The sequence below is a fragment of the Palaemon carinicauda genome, chromosome 29, assembly GCF_036898095.1.
Source record: "Palaemon carinicauda isolate YSFRI2023 chromosome 29, ASM3689809v2, whole genome shotgun sequence".
NCBI lineage: Eukaryota > Metazoa > Arthropoda > Malacostraca > Decapoda > Palaemonidae > Palaemon > Palaemon carinicauda.
Genome location: NC_090753.1, coordinates 67,815,229 through 67,831,935, shown reverse-complemented (window position 1 = coordinate 67,831,935; position 16,707 = coordinate 67,815,229). Strand labels below are relative to the sequence as shown.

General features: G+C 37.8%; 1 protein-coding gene across 10 annotated transcripts in view; it reads right to left on the bottom strand.

The window, feature by feature from the left end:
• The window catches only part of LOC137622214 (aftiphilin-like), a 62,951-nt gene that overhangs the window by 21,839 nt on the left and 24,405 nt on the right, over window positions 1–16,707 (bottom strand). For 5 of the 10 annotated variants that reach the window (XM_068352688.1, XM_068352687.1, XM_068352684.1 and 2 more), the window contains 2 exons: window positions 8,741–8,992; window positions 4,402–4,632 (listed from right to left, as the gene is read on the bottom strand). In XM_068352688.1, coding sequence (XP_068208789.1) covers window positions 4,402–4,632; window positions 8,741–8,992 — 483 coding nt within the window. The remainder of the gene's footprint in view (window positions 1–4,401; window positions 4,633–8,740; window positions 8,993–16,707) is intronic. The other 5 variants (XM_068352690.1, XM_068352692.1, XM_068352691.1 and 2 more) reach the window with 3 other exon arrangements.

Here is a 16,707-nt window from a genome sequence, read left to right as displayed (position 1 = left end):
TTTGTGCATGTATTGTACCACTATATAAGGGTAAGGGAGATGTGCATGAGTGTTGTAATTCAAGAGGTATTAGTTTGTTGAGTGTAGTTGGAAAAGTGTATGGTAGAGTACTGATTAATAGGATTAAGGATAAAACAGAGAATGCAATCTTGGAAGTACAGGGTGGTTTTAGAAGAGGTAGGGGTTGTATGAATCAGATTTTTACAGTTAGGCAGATATGCGAGAAATATTTAGCAAAAGGTAAGGAGGTGTATGTTGCGTTTATGGATCTGGAGAAAGCATATGATAGAGTTGATAGGGAAGCAATGTGGGATGTGATGAGGTTATATGGAGTTGGTGGAAGGTTGTTGCAAGCAGTGAAAAGTTTATACAAAGGTAGTAAAGCATGTGTTAGAATAGGAAATGAAGTGAGTGATTGGTTTCCGGTGAGAGTGGGGCTGAGACAGGGATGTGTGATGTCGCCGTGGTTGTTTAACTTGTATGTTGATGGAGTGGTGAGAGAGGTGAATGCTCGAGTGCTTGGACGAGGATTAAAACTGGTAGGCGAGAATGACCATGAATGGGAGGTAAATCAGTTGCTGTTTGCGGATGATACTGTACTGGTAGCAGACACAGAAGAGAAGCTTGACCGACTAGTGACAGAATTTGGAAGGGTGTGTGAGAGAAGGAAGTTGAGAGTTAATGTGGGTAAGAGTAAGGTTATGAGATGTACGAGAAGGGAAGGTGGTGCAAGGTTGAATGTCATGTTGAATGGAGAGTTACTTGAGGAGGTGGATCAGTTTAAGTACTTGGGGTCTGTTGTTGCAGCAAATGGTGGAGTGGAAGCAGATGTACGTCAGAGAGTGAATGAAGGTTGCAAAGTTTTGGGGGCAGTTAAGGGAGTAGTAAAAAATAGAGGGTTGGGCATGAATGTAAAGAGAGTTCTATATGAGAAAGTGATTGTACCAACTGTGATGTATGGATCGGAGTCGTGGGGAATAAAAGTGATGGAGAGACAGAAATTGAATGTGTTTGAGATGAAGTGTCTGAGAAGTATGGCTGGTGTATCTCGAGTAGATAGGGTTAGGAACGAAGTGGTGAGAGAGAGAACGGGTGTAAGAAATGAGTTAGCGGCTAGAGTGGATATGAATGTGTTGAGGTGGTTTGGCCATGTTGAGAGAATGGAAAATGGTTGTCTGCTAAAGAAGGTGATGAATGCAAGAGTTGAGGGGAGAAGTACAAGAGGAAGGCCGAGGTTTGGGTGGATGGATGGTGTGAAGAAAGCTCTGGGTGATAGGAGGATAGATGTGAGAGAGGCAAGAGAGCGTGCTAGAAATAGGAATGAATGGCGAGCGATTGTGACGCAGTTCCAGTAGGCCCTGCTGCTTCCTCCGGGGCCTTAGATGACCGCGGAGGTAGCAGCAGTAGGGGAGTCAGCATTATGAAGCTTCATCTGTGGTGGAAATGTGGGAGGTTGGGCTGTGGCACCCTAGCAGTACCAGCTGAACTCGGTTGAGTCCCTGATTAGGCTGAAGGAACATAGAGAGTAGAGGTCCCCTTTTTGTTTTGTTTCATTGTTGGTGTCGGCTACCCCCCAAAATTGGGGGAAGTGCCTTGGTATATAGATAGAGAGAGATGATTTCATGCTTACAAGTACCGTAAACTTTGTGCAAAAACCCTCGATGACAGATTTTTGGGATTTGAAATAGATTATTCCAATCTACATATATTTCCCAAAAAGAAAATTGGATTGGTTTACAAACAGGCTTCCGGAACAAATCAAGGTTTATAATCACGGTTCCACTGCATTAATTTATTCTAAAGTGGTTTTATCACCGATCACCAAGTTAATGAAGCAAGTACAGTGATAACGTATTTGCCTAGCATTCCCATGGCAGCAGATCGATCCCCGCCCGGAACCGTGAGTTTAAGCTGTTTACTGGGGAGGCCACTGCTGTGGTAGGCCACCACAGTGGGGTGAAAGGCTTGCCCGGCTGCCGTTCTGGTGAGCATCTATTCTGATGGAACTGGAACTGACACCAGACACCTTTAACCTTTAATACTGAAAGCATTAAACCTAAGCATCCTCATCCTGCTATCCTTTCTCAACCTTAAGAAAGTCTTGATTAAGTCTGACAACAAAATGTTATTCAACAACGAGTACAAACTTAAGAGACTACAGAAAGTTAATACAAGACCTCAGCATGAAACCCGGACACAACCTAGAATGACGTTACACCACTAACAGCATAAAGGTTTAGTAAGTTTACTGGGAAGTAGTTAAGCAAGAAATACAGCTTAACGTAGGTAAATTTCTCTCTTCGCAAGTTCTGGATACTGCCCTAGAAGTTATTGAATGAAAACTACTGTTGCCATTAAAATGCCAGTTTAGTAGTCTATTAAGGATGAAAGAAGGTAAACTACCTTTTCACAATAATTTCATATGCGTATTTTACCAATATATCATTAAATTTACATTTTGTATCAATCTGCTATGCTTCAAATCTGATCACTTCCCCATAATCAACAGCATTTTCTTTTTAATATAATTTTATTTTCAAATCTTATTACGTCTACCATAGAAATTCATGTACGTACAGTATTCAATTACAGTAAGTCTCCACTCTACATCATTAATTGATTCCAAGAGACATAACATGAATTAATTTTCTAAGTGAGTAGGATTTTTTGCCGGTAGGCCCTGCTGCTTCCTCCGGTGCCTTAGATGACCGCGGAGGTAGCAGCAGTAGGGGATTCAGCAGTATGAAGCTTCATCTGTGGAGGAAATGTGGGAGGTTGGGCTGTGGCACCCTAGCAGTGCCAGCTGAACTCGGTTGAGTCCATTGTTAGGCTGAAGGAACGTAGAGAGTAGAGGTCCCCTTTTTGTTTTGTTTCTTTGTTGATGTCGGCTACCTCCCAAAATTGGGGGAAGTGCCTTTGGTATATGGATGGATGGATAAAGTCACATATATGCTCCCTACAGAACTGGACAGGAAAAAGTAATTAAAAACTACTATTATTTTATAAAAACCTGATACTGTGCCTACTATAAGTTAAAATGCTTTTAAGTACAGTACAGCACCTCATCGTTATTGTATGACGTAGAAGCCGATGTCCGTTCAGGTAAGAGTGGATTTCATTTTGTTATCTAATACTTGAATATGAACAATGCTAAGTCGTAACTAGCGTATGTTGAACTGAGAACATTCCGTTATATCTTAATAGAAAATCAAATCTAATCAATCTTTCCATGTTACAGATTTTCAACCCCCTCCCTTTAAATTACTTACAGTAATATTAAGTTAAGATATCGTACCATCTAAATTCATATAAAAGCAATCAAATTTCCTAATGAAGCTCTTCACTATTCCACATAGATATGATCAAGCACCAGAAGTGCAATTACTGCATTTCCAGTCAAATAACTTATCCTTTAGCAAGAAAACCAATGAAGACCGCAACTGGAAAGCCAGCCAATCTAATTGATAAAAATCACAGTAAAATTATGCTGGACTGAATGCCTGAAAGTCTCAAATAGGCAATTCAAACCCAAGAAACAATATGAGCTTTAAAAAACAGGTTGCTAAAATAGTACACGAAAACAAAAAAAATTTAATTACAACTAATAATGCGATAACTTTCTAAATCAATACGTAAAACTAAAGATTCATCTTGTTACAACTTGAGTAAAAAATAAAGAATAATATTAACCCTTTTACCCCCGGGGTATTTGGAAATTTCCAACCCTGTATTGTTTTCCCAGCACATTTTGTAGTATATATTTTTTAAATTGCTCTAACAGCCTTAATTTTTGTCACAGAGAGGTCAGGTTGGTCTCATTCTCTTGGAAAATGCCTGAATTTTCTCAAAAAATTATAAAAAAATATGAAAAACAAATTTTTATAGCATTTTTTTGCAAGGACATACCGGTACGTCCATGGGGGTAAAAGGGTTAAAGGCTGCAACGTCAGGTACAGCAATCTAATTTATTACCATACAAATCACAACACACTGGTAGGTAGACGTCACCAAGTAAAATAAAATAACAAAGCATTACTTATGCAGGACAGTACTAAAAGGGAATTACGCTCGGAAAGAAAAGCAACGAACTGCAAAGAAATTGGGGAAAAAAAAAAAAAGGTGAACCTTAGCCGTATCCAAAACTCATAATGACACACACAAACCTTAAATACACCGACACACAGGGGCAACGAAAGTTTCTAAAACAAAACAAGAGGAAAAATCAAAAGACCACCCCATTAGAAAAGTGTCCTCCTTCAAACAAGCTACAATAAACAAAAAAACAAAAAGGAAAATTTCAAATCTCAAAAACAACTTTTACAAAAAGGTCACATTCATCTCTACGGTTCCACGATATCTCCCGAGGGGTTCTTTAAATGCTAATAAAGCTGTAGTACAAACCTCCGGGGCGTTTTCATCGTCAGATGTAATTTGAACCTCGTTTTCGTCTTTGCGAAAGCTTGCACTGAACTTGGGGGTTAAGCCAGAGGACAATATTGGAGGTGATACTGAGCCTCTATTCCCACCCTCCAGTGTGGAGCCATTTTCTGTGGGCTTAGCCGGAGTGAGCGGAGAAAAGCTCAGAGTTTGTGCAAACAGTGGGACCGAAGAACTCCATTTCTGTCCAAAGAGCTGTTGGAAAGTACAAATAAGTTCACCAAGGATGTGGGCATATGCTATGCCACATGATGCCCACTAACTGAATAAAAACTATGAAAAGAAAAGATTGCAGTGTTAGATATTGTCCATTTCATTACTATTGTATTTTGTCATAAAAACAAGTGAAAATCTAGATTTAACTCATTGGAAATAAAATACACAAGATAATTAACGCACACAGATGCAAATGTTATTTATGATTAAAACTATGAGCAAGCAACATAAAGCGTTCCTACAAAAGCAAAGATATTTAACAACATACAGCTATAAAAACATCACAAATAATTTTTATGGAACAATTTGGCAAAATATATACTATCATATCTTTATATTACTCTTAAGTCTTTATGTACATACTAACAGTATTACTTTCCTTATATTAAATCTATGGAATATTCAAATTCATGTAGGAATTCAAACATCCATTAGTTACACCTATGCTACGGCAAATATTGAGCAGATGAAATCATCTCTACCATTAACGTACCATCACAAGCGCTTAGAATATGCTGAATTTTTCAAGACTATTATGAAGTGTTAAATTGAAAGACATCCTCCACAAACGCAATGATATGAAGGTAATTAGCGATTCCTTTTCTTTTCTAAAGGAACCAACGTGATTCTTGAAAAAGAAAGGCCTTTTTGCCCCACTGGAAAGGGGAAGGAGATAAGCAAAAAATAAAACGCTATGATGAATGGGGAAGTGTGAATGAACTGGCTGCAACATATTCTTGTACAAACTGCTGGTGTGGTATAGCAAGCACAAAGCATACTGTATAGCTAGACTATTATTACTGAAACAGCCTTTTCAATTAGCAGTGTAGATCAAAGAATAGAAAATGAAGAGTTCTGCAAGTGAGGGAGTGAATTATTCATTAGTAAAATGCGAGAGTTACGATAAGAAGTCATACTTCAATACAGGCTGTTTTCAATAAAGACCATCGAACAGGACTGCACATCTGAAAACGTAAGGAAATAGAAACCTGATATTCATAGGTACCTGGGTAAAAGTGCTGGTCTAGAAATTACATTGAAGCTTCAATGTAACGGACATAGCAAATGATACAAAAATTATTCATATATTCAAAGTCAAAACTCACTCCAAAGAAACCTATCTACAAGGAAGAGGGCCACTTTCTGTAATGAATTTAGCAATGGGTTTGAATTTATTTGTTAATTCCTCTAAAATACATAAATTTCAAATCTATTTTCAATAGGCATTACATATTTCAGATATTTTTCAACCCATAAATCTGGCTGATGAATACCCGATGAATTCTACAAAATATTTAATTCAGGTACACTAGTCTCAATAACTGTAAATGTTTGATTATAAGCCTCAATAAGAAATTATCTGCTACATGTAAACCTACTTAATTATTACACACGTGGTCAAAATTGTCCCAGATATTTCAATCTCTATTAAAATAAAGCAAAGGTGGCAATCAGCAGCCATTTAGGGTCAGTAGAGAGTAGAGGTCCCCTTTTTTGTTTTGTTTCTTGTTGATGTCGGCTACCCCCCAAAATTGGGGGAAGTGCCTTTGGTATATGTATGTATGATTTATGCCCTCTAACTCATGAACTGAAAACTTTTTGCTGATTTCATGGGATACAAAAACTCGCACCAAGTAAGCGCTAATGTACCGCTCTATTTCTATTGATGTACGGAGTCTCACGTGAAGACCGCAGCCATCTTCCCACAGTAGGTATGAGAGGTGGCTCGCATAGTAATCAATGCAAATAAATGTTGCACAAATTTTAGCGCAAAATATGTGCATACTACTTCGAGACTTGCCAAGTTTCTATACTCGAGGCATTCAAAACTGAGGCGCCCCGATTAGGCAAGCCAAGACCAAACTCTACTTTAACCACATAATATTAAGCATACAGTAATTAAAATGTCAGCATGTCACCCTCCCTGTCACCCTCCCCTACATCCTTTCCCTTGTGCCATCAATAAAGTACTGTACAGCATACAGTACTCATTATTCAATCAATTCTATTTGGTTCCATTCTGTTTATCTCATTTATGGATGTATGGGAGAACTTACATTAAGAGTACTGGGCTCGTACAAAAAATCTTATAATCTTAATTGATTTGGGTTACAAGCCCACTACTTATATGCCCAACTCATAATTTATGTATCAAGAAGCTAAAAACTAAAAATTAGCTGGTTGAAACTTGTGGAGTCTGATTGACTGATGATATGCTTTGTGTTGAAGAGTCCTATACAGGACTGTCGGAAGATATCTATGGGAGCTAATACTGTCATAAGATATTTAAGCAAATACTGTAGCAGGGGACAGCACCACGGACATAAAACCAAAAAAACTGTGATGTTAAGTAACTATTGGAGTGCAAGCTTCCATACAGCTGAAATTGAATTTTCTAATTTCTGGAAATAAAGGAGTCTTCCAACTATAGACTTTCAACACAGATAAGAGAAATTTCTAAATTATCTTTGCTTATGTTCCCGTGGAGGAAATAAACCCAGATTGACTCTTTAGCTATGGTAAGCAACTCTTCTAGGAAAAGGACACTCCAAAATCAAACCTTTGTTCTCTAGTCTTGGGCAATGCCATAGCCTCAGTACCATGGTCTTCCATTGTCATGAGGTAGAGTTCTTTGGCTTGAGGATACACTTGGGCATACTATTCCCTCTCATTTCCCTTCCTCTTTTTTTTTATAGTTTATATATGAACTATTTTTTAATGTTACTATTATTATAACCTTTTATTTTTATTTTCATTACTTCTCTTTATAGATTTCCTTTCCTCACTGGGCTATTTTCCCCGTTGGAGCCCTTGGGCTTATAGCAACCTGCTTTTCCAATTAAGGTTGTAGCTTAGCAAGTAATAATAATAATAATAATAATAATAATAATAATAATAATAATAATAATAAGAAGAAGAAGAAGAAGAACATGGGCTTATAGCATCCTTCTTTTCCAACTTGGGTTGTAGCTTAGCAAGTAATAATAATAATAATAATAATAATAATAATAATAATAATAATAATAATAATAATAATTAATAATAATAAATAAGACAGATTGAAAAGCAAAGATATCAAATTCAAAATAATCAGCAGCAATGTTTAGCTGCTATTCCGCTAAACTATACAGTGGATGGGATTAGTATTTTAGACCAATTGGATAAATAATGCTGTAATTTTCAATTCACCGCAATACTTATAATAGAAATACAGGTACAGTATTAGCATTTGCTGATTATGAATAAAATTCAATAATAATTTAATAACGTTTTTCCTGAAGGTTATAATAAAATTCACAATTAGCCTCTGTACTGTGAAAGTTATAAAAAAATTCACAATTAGCCTCTGTACACCAATGCATTGGCCACAGACATTTAATACCCGACAATCCAAATACCGCAACTATCGTACGTACATTAACCCTTTAACCCCCAGGCTCTTTGGAAATTTCCAACCCTTAACCCCCAGGGGGTTATTTTTTCCCAGCACATTTTGCAGTATATTTTTTTTAAATTGCTCTAACAGCCTTAATTTTTGTCATAGAGAGGTCAGGTTGGTCTCATTCTCTTGGAAAATGCCTGAATTTTTTAAAAAAAAGTATCAAAAATATGAAAAAAAAATAAATTTATATTTTTTTTTTTTTGCAAGGACGTACCGGTTCGTCCATGGGGGTAAAGGGATGGGTTTTGTGAAACGTACCAGTACGTCCTTTGGGGGTAAAAGGGTTAATAAATCTAATTCTGCTTAAATCAAAGAAGCTGTGCAAGTAGCATGTGATACAGTGCTTGAAATGAAGGGTAAGAGAGACTTTTATCTGTGATCCAATAATAAAGACTATGTTAAAACAAATTCTACTTACTGAGGTGTTATTCATCCTACCATAATGAGAAAGAAGAAAGAGAGAGCAAATACCCAGAATACACTATGAATGCCAGTGTAAACACAAGTCAAGTTTTGGGACAAGAACACTACTTGATATTAGTTACAGTACATTAAACCAAATGATAGGAACTCCCTTCACCACGGCCCCAAGCTGGTTTTCCATTAGTACCGTTAGTGCACTACAATTGAAAAGGTGCTGTTTACCGTGATCATTGCAGATTTACTCACAATGTTGCGAGCATCGACATTGACAGACGAGAGGTAGAGAGTTTGGGCCTGAGTGTTACCCCAGGACAAGGTGAGCGCTGCGCTTGCTTCCAAGTTTTCCAGCTGACGCCACACAAAGGCATCGTCCTCAATCGACTGGAAAAGCGTAGGCACAATTCGGTTCTCCTGATTTTCAAAGGTGCTCGTTACAGGTTCTCTAGGAATCCATTTCAATATCAAGCTCTCAAGCTGTAAAAAGGAAAATTATACACAACCAAACTTAATCGGTTACTTTCTTACCTGTAAGTAACGGGTTATTAAAAAGATAACCCTTTTACCCCCGGGCTCTTTGGAAATTTCCAACCCTTAACCCCCAGGGGGTTATTTTTTTCCCAGCACATATTGCAGTATATTTTTTTTTAATTGCTCTAACAGCCTTAATTTTTGTCATAGAAAGGTCAGGTTGGTCTCATTCTCTTGGAAAATGCCTGAATTTTTTCAAATAATTATAAAAAATATGAAAAAAATTTTTTATAGCATTTTTTTGCAAGGACGTACCGGTACGTCCATGGGGGTGAAGGGATGGCTTTTGTGAAACGTACCAATATATCTGGGAGGCAGATATAATTGCTGTTCCAGGTGTTGAGGTGTCAGTGATGGGAGATGAGAATGAGAGAGAGATTACAATAGAGGAAGTGAGGAGAGCACTAGATGAAACGAGAGTAGGAAAAGCATCTGGTATGGATGGTGTGAAAGCTGAGATGTTGAAGGAAGGGGGTGTGACTGTACTTGAATGGTTGGTGAGATTGTTTAATATGTGTTTTGTGTTGTCAATGGTACCAGTAGATTGGGTTTGTGCGTGTATTGTACCACTATATAAGGGTAAGGGAGATGTGCATGAGTGTTGTAATTCAAGAGGTATTAGTTTGTTGAGTGTAGTTGGAAAAGTGTATGGTAGAGTAATGATTAATAGGATTAAGGATAAAACAGAGAATGCAATCTTGGAAGTACAGGGTGGTTTAGAAGAGGTAGGGGTTGTATGAATCAGATTTTTACAGTTAGGCAGATATGCGAGAAATATTTAGCAAAAGGTAAGGAGGTGTATGTTGCGTTTATGGATCTGGAGAAAGCATATGATAGAGTTGATAGGGAAGCAATGTGGAATGTGATGAGGTTATATGGAGTTGGTGGAAGGTTGTTGCAAGCAGTGAAAAGTTTCTACAAAGGTAGTAAAGCATGTGTTAGAATAGGAAATGAAGTGAGCGATTGGTTTCCGGTGAGAGTGGGGCTGAGACAGGGATGTGTGATGTCGCCATGGTTGTTTAACTTGTATGTTGATGGAGTGGTGAGAGAGGTGAATGCTCGAGTGCTTGGACGAGGACTAAAACTGGTAGGCGAGAATGATCATGAATGGGAGGTAAATCAGTTGTTGTTTGCGGATGATACTGTACTGCTAGCAGACACAGAAGAGAAGCTTGACCGACTAGTGACAGAATTTGGAAGGGTGTGTGAGAGAAGGAAGTTGAGAGTTAATGTGGGTAAGAGTAAGGTTATGAGATGTATGAGAATGGAAGGTGGTGCAAGGTTGAATGTCATGTTGAATGGAGTTACTTGAGGAGGTGGATCAGTTTAAGTACTTGGGGTCTGTTTTTGCAGCAAATGGTGGAGTGGAAGCAGATGTACGTCGGAGTGAATGAAGGATGCAAAGTGTGGGGGGCAGTTAAGGGAGTAATAAAAAAATAGAGGGTTGGGCATGAATGTAAAGAGAGTTCTATATGAGAAAGTGATTGTACCAACTGTGATGTATGGATCGGAGTTGTGGGGAATGAAAGTGATGGAGAGACAGAAATTGAATGTGTTTGAGATGAAGTGTCTAAGGAGTAAGGCTGGTGTATCTCGAGTAGATAGGGTTAGGAACGAAGTGGTGAGGGTGAGAACGGGTGTAAGAAATGAGTTAGCGGCTAGAGTGGATATGAATGTGTTGAGGTGGTTTGGCCATGTTGAGAGAATGGAAAATGGCTGTCTGCTAAAGAAGGTGATGAATGCAAAACTTGATGGGAGAAGTACAAGAGGAAGGCCAAGGTTTGGGTGGATGGATGGTGTGAGGAAAGCTCTGGGTGATAGGAGGATAGATGTGAGAGAGGCAAGAGAGCGTGCTAGAAATAGGAATGAATGGCGAGCGATTGTGACGCAGTTCCGGTAGGCCCTGCTGCTTCCTCCGGTGCCTTAGATGACCGCGGAGGTAGCAGCAGTAGGGGATTCAGCATTATGAAGCTTCATCTGTGGTGGATAATGTGGGAGCTTGGGCTGTGGCACCCTAGCAGTACCAGCTGAACTCGGCTGAGTCCCTGATTAGGCTGGAGGAACGTAGAGAGTAGAGGTCCCTTTTTTGTTTTGTTTCTTTGTTGATGTCGGCTACCCCCCAAAATTGGGAGAAGTGCCTTTGGTATATGGATGGATGGACCAATACGTCCTTTGGGGGTAAAAGGGTTAACTACAATTTTCGTTTACAAAAAATGTATGATAAAAAATATTTTTTCATAATTCTATCCTTAATGTTGAGCCCTAACTTTAGGTCCACAAGATCCTAAAACATGACAAACTTATAACAGAGTTTGTATTTTTCCTAACATACAAACCCGAATTCTTTACAATAGGGGATTTTCCAGCTCGCGCTAGAATATCTCCTATAGTAAAGAATGAATTATCAAGTGTAGGAACAAAATTACTTTCTTACATCCAACTAGATCAAAAAATACAGCATATACTTTCTTACATCTTGTAGAAGGAAGAAGAGCTGCAAAGACCAACTATCAGTACTTGCACTTATATAAAATAAGCATGAGCAAAAAGGTCTCCTAAATTGCATAAAGTACACTAAACTGTACAATTAATGTCTTGGAGGTGGGTCTTTCCTATTATGTTTGATAGGTCTTGGAAGTAATAAACTTATGTGATAAACCATTAATTTTCTTTCTGTTTTCCTATTTAGTCCTAAGTTTGTAGCATCCTGCTTGGCATATGATGATTATATCAACTATAAATTCATAATGATATGATTAAAACAACAAGGGATATTTAAAAAATCCAGTCATTTATCATTGCATACAAGTCAGAAACTTTTGCACTATTTTTCAGTTCTCTAGCTGAAATGGCCCTTGGGAAAAAGTGAGAAAGCTTTTGAAATAGATATACAATATATGAGAATGAATTTTTAATACTTAAGATTATAGATTACACTGTTTTCTTCAGCACTTTTTTTCAGTTCTCTAGCTGAGAAGGCCCTATGGAAAAAAGTGAGAAAGCTTTTGAAATAGATATACAATATATGACTGAGTTTTTAATATCTAAGATTATAGATTACAGTGTTTTCTTCAAGTTGATAACAACAACAAATCCATCAATCATATCGCATACTCAAGTGTGAGGATCCGCTGGGCCTACAGAAGATTTGGGGACTGGATGGGCTAAGTACACAGGCTCAGTGAGATCTTATAAAGTACTTTAAAGTAGTGGAACATTTAAGTGTCGTTGAAAGTTTTTACTGGAGAATTTCTCAAATGACAAACAAATAATCTAGTGAGGCATAAAAACAAGCTAGAGAAAGAAGATACAATGAGAACAAGAATGGCAATACTGCATCTTTCCCCACTCATAAAACTTTATATCCATGATGACTAAAGGTTTCAAAAAGTGCAAACTTACGTCTTTATGGATCTTAAGAGATGAAAGGCAGCAAAAATAAAATGGAAACTCAAAGAACCTGTACAAAGAATTGCCAGCATTTCTACTTTGCCTCTTAAAGGCTGAGGAAGTGGAAAGAGCTACAATATAAAGTACTGTACTGAACAGTACACTACTCTTACACAGGCAATATATTCTACATTTAAGTCTGTATGCCCAAAAGATGACCTGTCATAGCCAATCTGAGACAGTATTAATGGAGACATGTTTTCTTCATTGGATTGTGGGAGGGAACAATCTGGAATAATCGTCCCTGAGCAATGCTGCAAATAGCAGCAAATATCTCTTCACAAGAGAAACAACATAATTTTATGAATCATACATAGAAAAAGAAAAGGTGGGAATAGTTACTGGCAAATTTGAATCTTTGTAACAAACACAGACCTATGGTATATAAACTTATGTATACACTAGACTAAGCAATGACTAAAGGGAATGTGGTTTTCACTCGAAAAAAAGATTCCTGAAGCTCTTTAGCAAGCTTGGTAAGACCATGGGAAACAAAGAGGACCAGCTGGGTGGTTTCATTGTTCTCCGGAAGATCTTTACTGATACAATGGGTTAGCCTCCAATGGAAGCAAACACCTGGACATATTGCAGTTTCAAAACAAGAGAGAATGGCCTTGTATAGATTTGCTGCCAGGATCAACTTTTGCCTTTATCCGAGTATAGAGCATAAAAAAGGGATTTTGACGAAGGAAAAATCTATTTCTGGGGAGAGACCTGTGGCGCCTGGTGAAAAGAGTCCTTCTTATATATCTTTTCTAATAAAACCTTCCAATTATACCAGAGAAAGATAAAAGCATGGAATGCTGAGGTTACAACCCTCGCACGAGCACCTTTTGGGTGTCGTGTATAAAGCAAAGGCGCGTGAAATCCACTATTCACAGGTTGTCTTCCATTTAGTTAATTCCTTCGTCAAAGGGATGGGCCGATACAAAGGCCCTAGCCAACCACCAGCGCCACACCACCCACGCCACGACGCGAGCGCCATCTGAACAACATCCTTCCTTCTTTTTGGACTAGTTAGTGTGGAATTTTTTTGTGATGCTCTCGGCCTTTTTTAACATTCGTGGATTTATTTCGTCATGTCCGAAGCTCCATCTTCACACATTCCAATGTTAAGTACCATAGTTTGTTTTGACAGCTGTTTATAGTACCGGGCTTTTGTTTTATATCCAGTATAGTTTGTTTTATTATTCCCGTCTGGCCCTTCACGGCAGCCATTGTTTGTTCACTTGTTTGGGAATTCATCTTTGTCTGCCCATTTAGTACTCTGTCACTTGGGTTCTTGGTTAAGTCCCTGGCCTTACATCACCAATTGTAGAATCTTCCATACTCATCTGGATAGAAGGTAGAGGGTGGAAGTCCAGTAGGAATGGATAATGGGGGCAGCAGTGCTAGCATAAAAGGCCTGGACCTATGAGACTTCAGTACAAAACATACACAGGAGAACCCGACAGTTGCTGAGGTGACCTTAGCAACTTTAGTGTGCCTGCTTATGGAGCCTCTTCCTCATCTCAAGCTTGACCAGCTCCTGCTATATTTAAGTCGTAGGAGATTTGTGTACCATTTTTGTTGAAACTAAATGGAGGTACTGAGAATATTCCATACACAAACTAAAGTCAAGACCTTTGGTACACCTTGTCATACCCTAAACCTGGGAAGGTGCATACACTTGATTATACAGGTGTTCAGCCACATCCAGTCTATACTGGTGGTTCCAGTTGATCTGACCAGTACAGTACAGAGGGAGCTTTTGGTTAAACTAGTAGCAAAAAGGTAAATTTTTCTCAGTCTTTCCTCTTGTAACTTTTCAAATATTTTCATAGCATGTTCAAGGATTACTCTTCTGCAATTTTCACATTCCAGTGAATTCCTTCTTCTTTGTATACCATTGCTGTAAGATTTTTTCACCCTTTCTGTTATGATTAATAGTAACTTAGTTGCAGCCCATCATTGTAAAAAACAGGGTACTGACATTCACAGATTAATTTTGTGTTAAAACGCTCTAGTTGGAGTAATATCAACTTAGGAAAAATCATGAATGATCAAAATAAAAAATTTAATAACAAGAGTTTATTACTTCAATACTCACCTGGCACTCATACTGCTTCCCTCTATGAAGCCTGTTAAATGTCCAACGTCAACAATAACATTTAAAAATTACCCTTTTTCTTTCAGCTTATATCATTCACTCGGCTATCAAAGGCATTATCTCCCGCAGCCAGTGATAGTTAAAAATCGCAAAGTAGAAACAGGTACTCGTACTTACATTATCATCGATTATGAAAATCCAAAATGTGCTAGTACCAGAGTTTAGACTAGACTGAATCCCACAGCCATCTGAAACATGGCGCAACTATTTTTCAGCTCTAGCCAAAAGTTAACCCTTTTACCCCCAGGCTCTTTGGAAATTTCCAACCCTTAACCCCCAAGGGGTTATTTTTTCCCCAGCACATTTTGCAGTATATTTTTTTTTCAAATTGCTCTAACAGCCTTAATTTTTGTCATAGAGAGGTCAGGTTGGTTTCATTCTCTTGGAAAATGCCTGAATTTTCTCAAATAATTATCAAAAATATTAAAAAAAAAATTTTATAGCATTTTTTTGCAAGGACGTACCGGTACGTCGATGGGGGTAAAGGGATGAGTTTTGTGAAACGTACCAGTACGTCCTTTGGGGGTAAAAGGGTTAAGAAACTTATAAAAACCTTTATACCTAGTTCCACCTTATTAAAAACTTTTATAGCTGGATCCCCATACAAGAAGTCAAGTCACTGATGATAGTATAGAGGGGTTCCTCATGAGCACTTACTTCAGCGGACATAGAGATATTAGGATCAAAGAGCAGCATGGTTTCCTATTTCAGAATCTGGGGGTCATATAAAGTTGACCAAATCACGGAAAGGCTAGAATTCTGAATAGAATGCTCTTTTGTAATTTGCAAGATCGAGGCTTGTGGAGGCTACAGACTATATAATATGCTGTGTGCCATCAGAACCTTTACTGACTGATCTACTAAGTAAAATTTGAGGCTAGAATCACAGCCTTTGCTTGAGGGTACACTCGGGCACACTATTCTATCTTGTTTCTTTTCCTCTTGTTATTTTGAAGTTTTTACCCACTTGTTATTTTCAACTTTTTATAGTTTACATATTAAAGATTTATTTTAATGTTGTTATTGTTATTAAACTTCTCTTGTAGTTTTCCTTATTTCCTTTCCTCACTAAGGTATTTTCCCTGTTGGAACCCTTAGGTTTATAGCATCCTGCTGTTCCAACTAGGTTTGTGGCTTAGCAAGTAATAATGATAATAATAATAGGAGCGCTAGCCTTTTCTTGCACAAACAAAGCAAATAGTAAAATGCTTTTGAACCTCACTACTACCAATCCAGAAATCTTAGTACAGTAACAGCCTTGAGAGGTATTTTAATTACCTTTTCCACTATAAGCTACATAATCTTCTCTTGATTTTCCCCTGAAGTATTATTTACATTCACATGAAACTGGTCAGCCATAAGCTCAATATATCGTTCTATTAGAGGGACTGGTAAGTACTCATAGCCAACACAGCAATTGTTCAAAACACAGTGATAACTCGATTTGAGATACAATGAGAATGCTGCTCTTTAATTAACCAGTAATAAATCCACTGAACAAAATGCACGAGAATAGGTAGCAAATCCAGCAGGAGACATCCCCTATTTAAAAAAAAAAAAAAAAAAAAAAAAAAAAAAAATCCTATCTGGATTTGCAGCTAAAACTACACCTGTTAAAACCAGAAACAGTGAGAATACTAGATAGGAAATGCAGTGATAAGTAGCCCATGGGCTTTTATTGCCTTATACCATCATATAACGTCAATATTCCAATACTGAAAGAAAATGGGAAATCTTTAGATGTTAACCCTTTTACCCCCAGGCTCTTTGGAAATTTCCAACCCTTAACCCCAAAGGGGTTATTTTTTCCCCAGCACATTTTGCAGTATATTTTATTTAAATTGCTCTAACAGCCTTAATTTTTGTCATAGAGAGGTCAGGTTGGTCTCATTCTCTTAGAAAATGCCTGAAGTTTCTCAAAACATTATCAAAAATATGAAAAAAAAAAATTTTATAGCATTTTTTTTGCAAGGACGTACCGGTACGTCCATGGGGGTAAAGGGTTGAGTTTTGTGAAACGTACCAGTACGTCCTTTGGGGGTAAAAGGGTTAAAACAAGAAA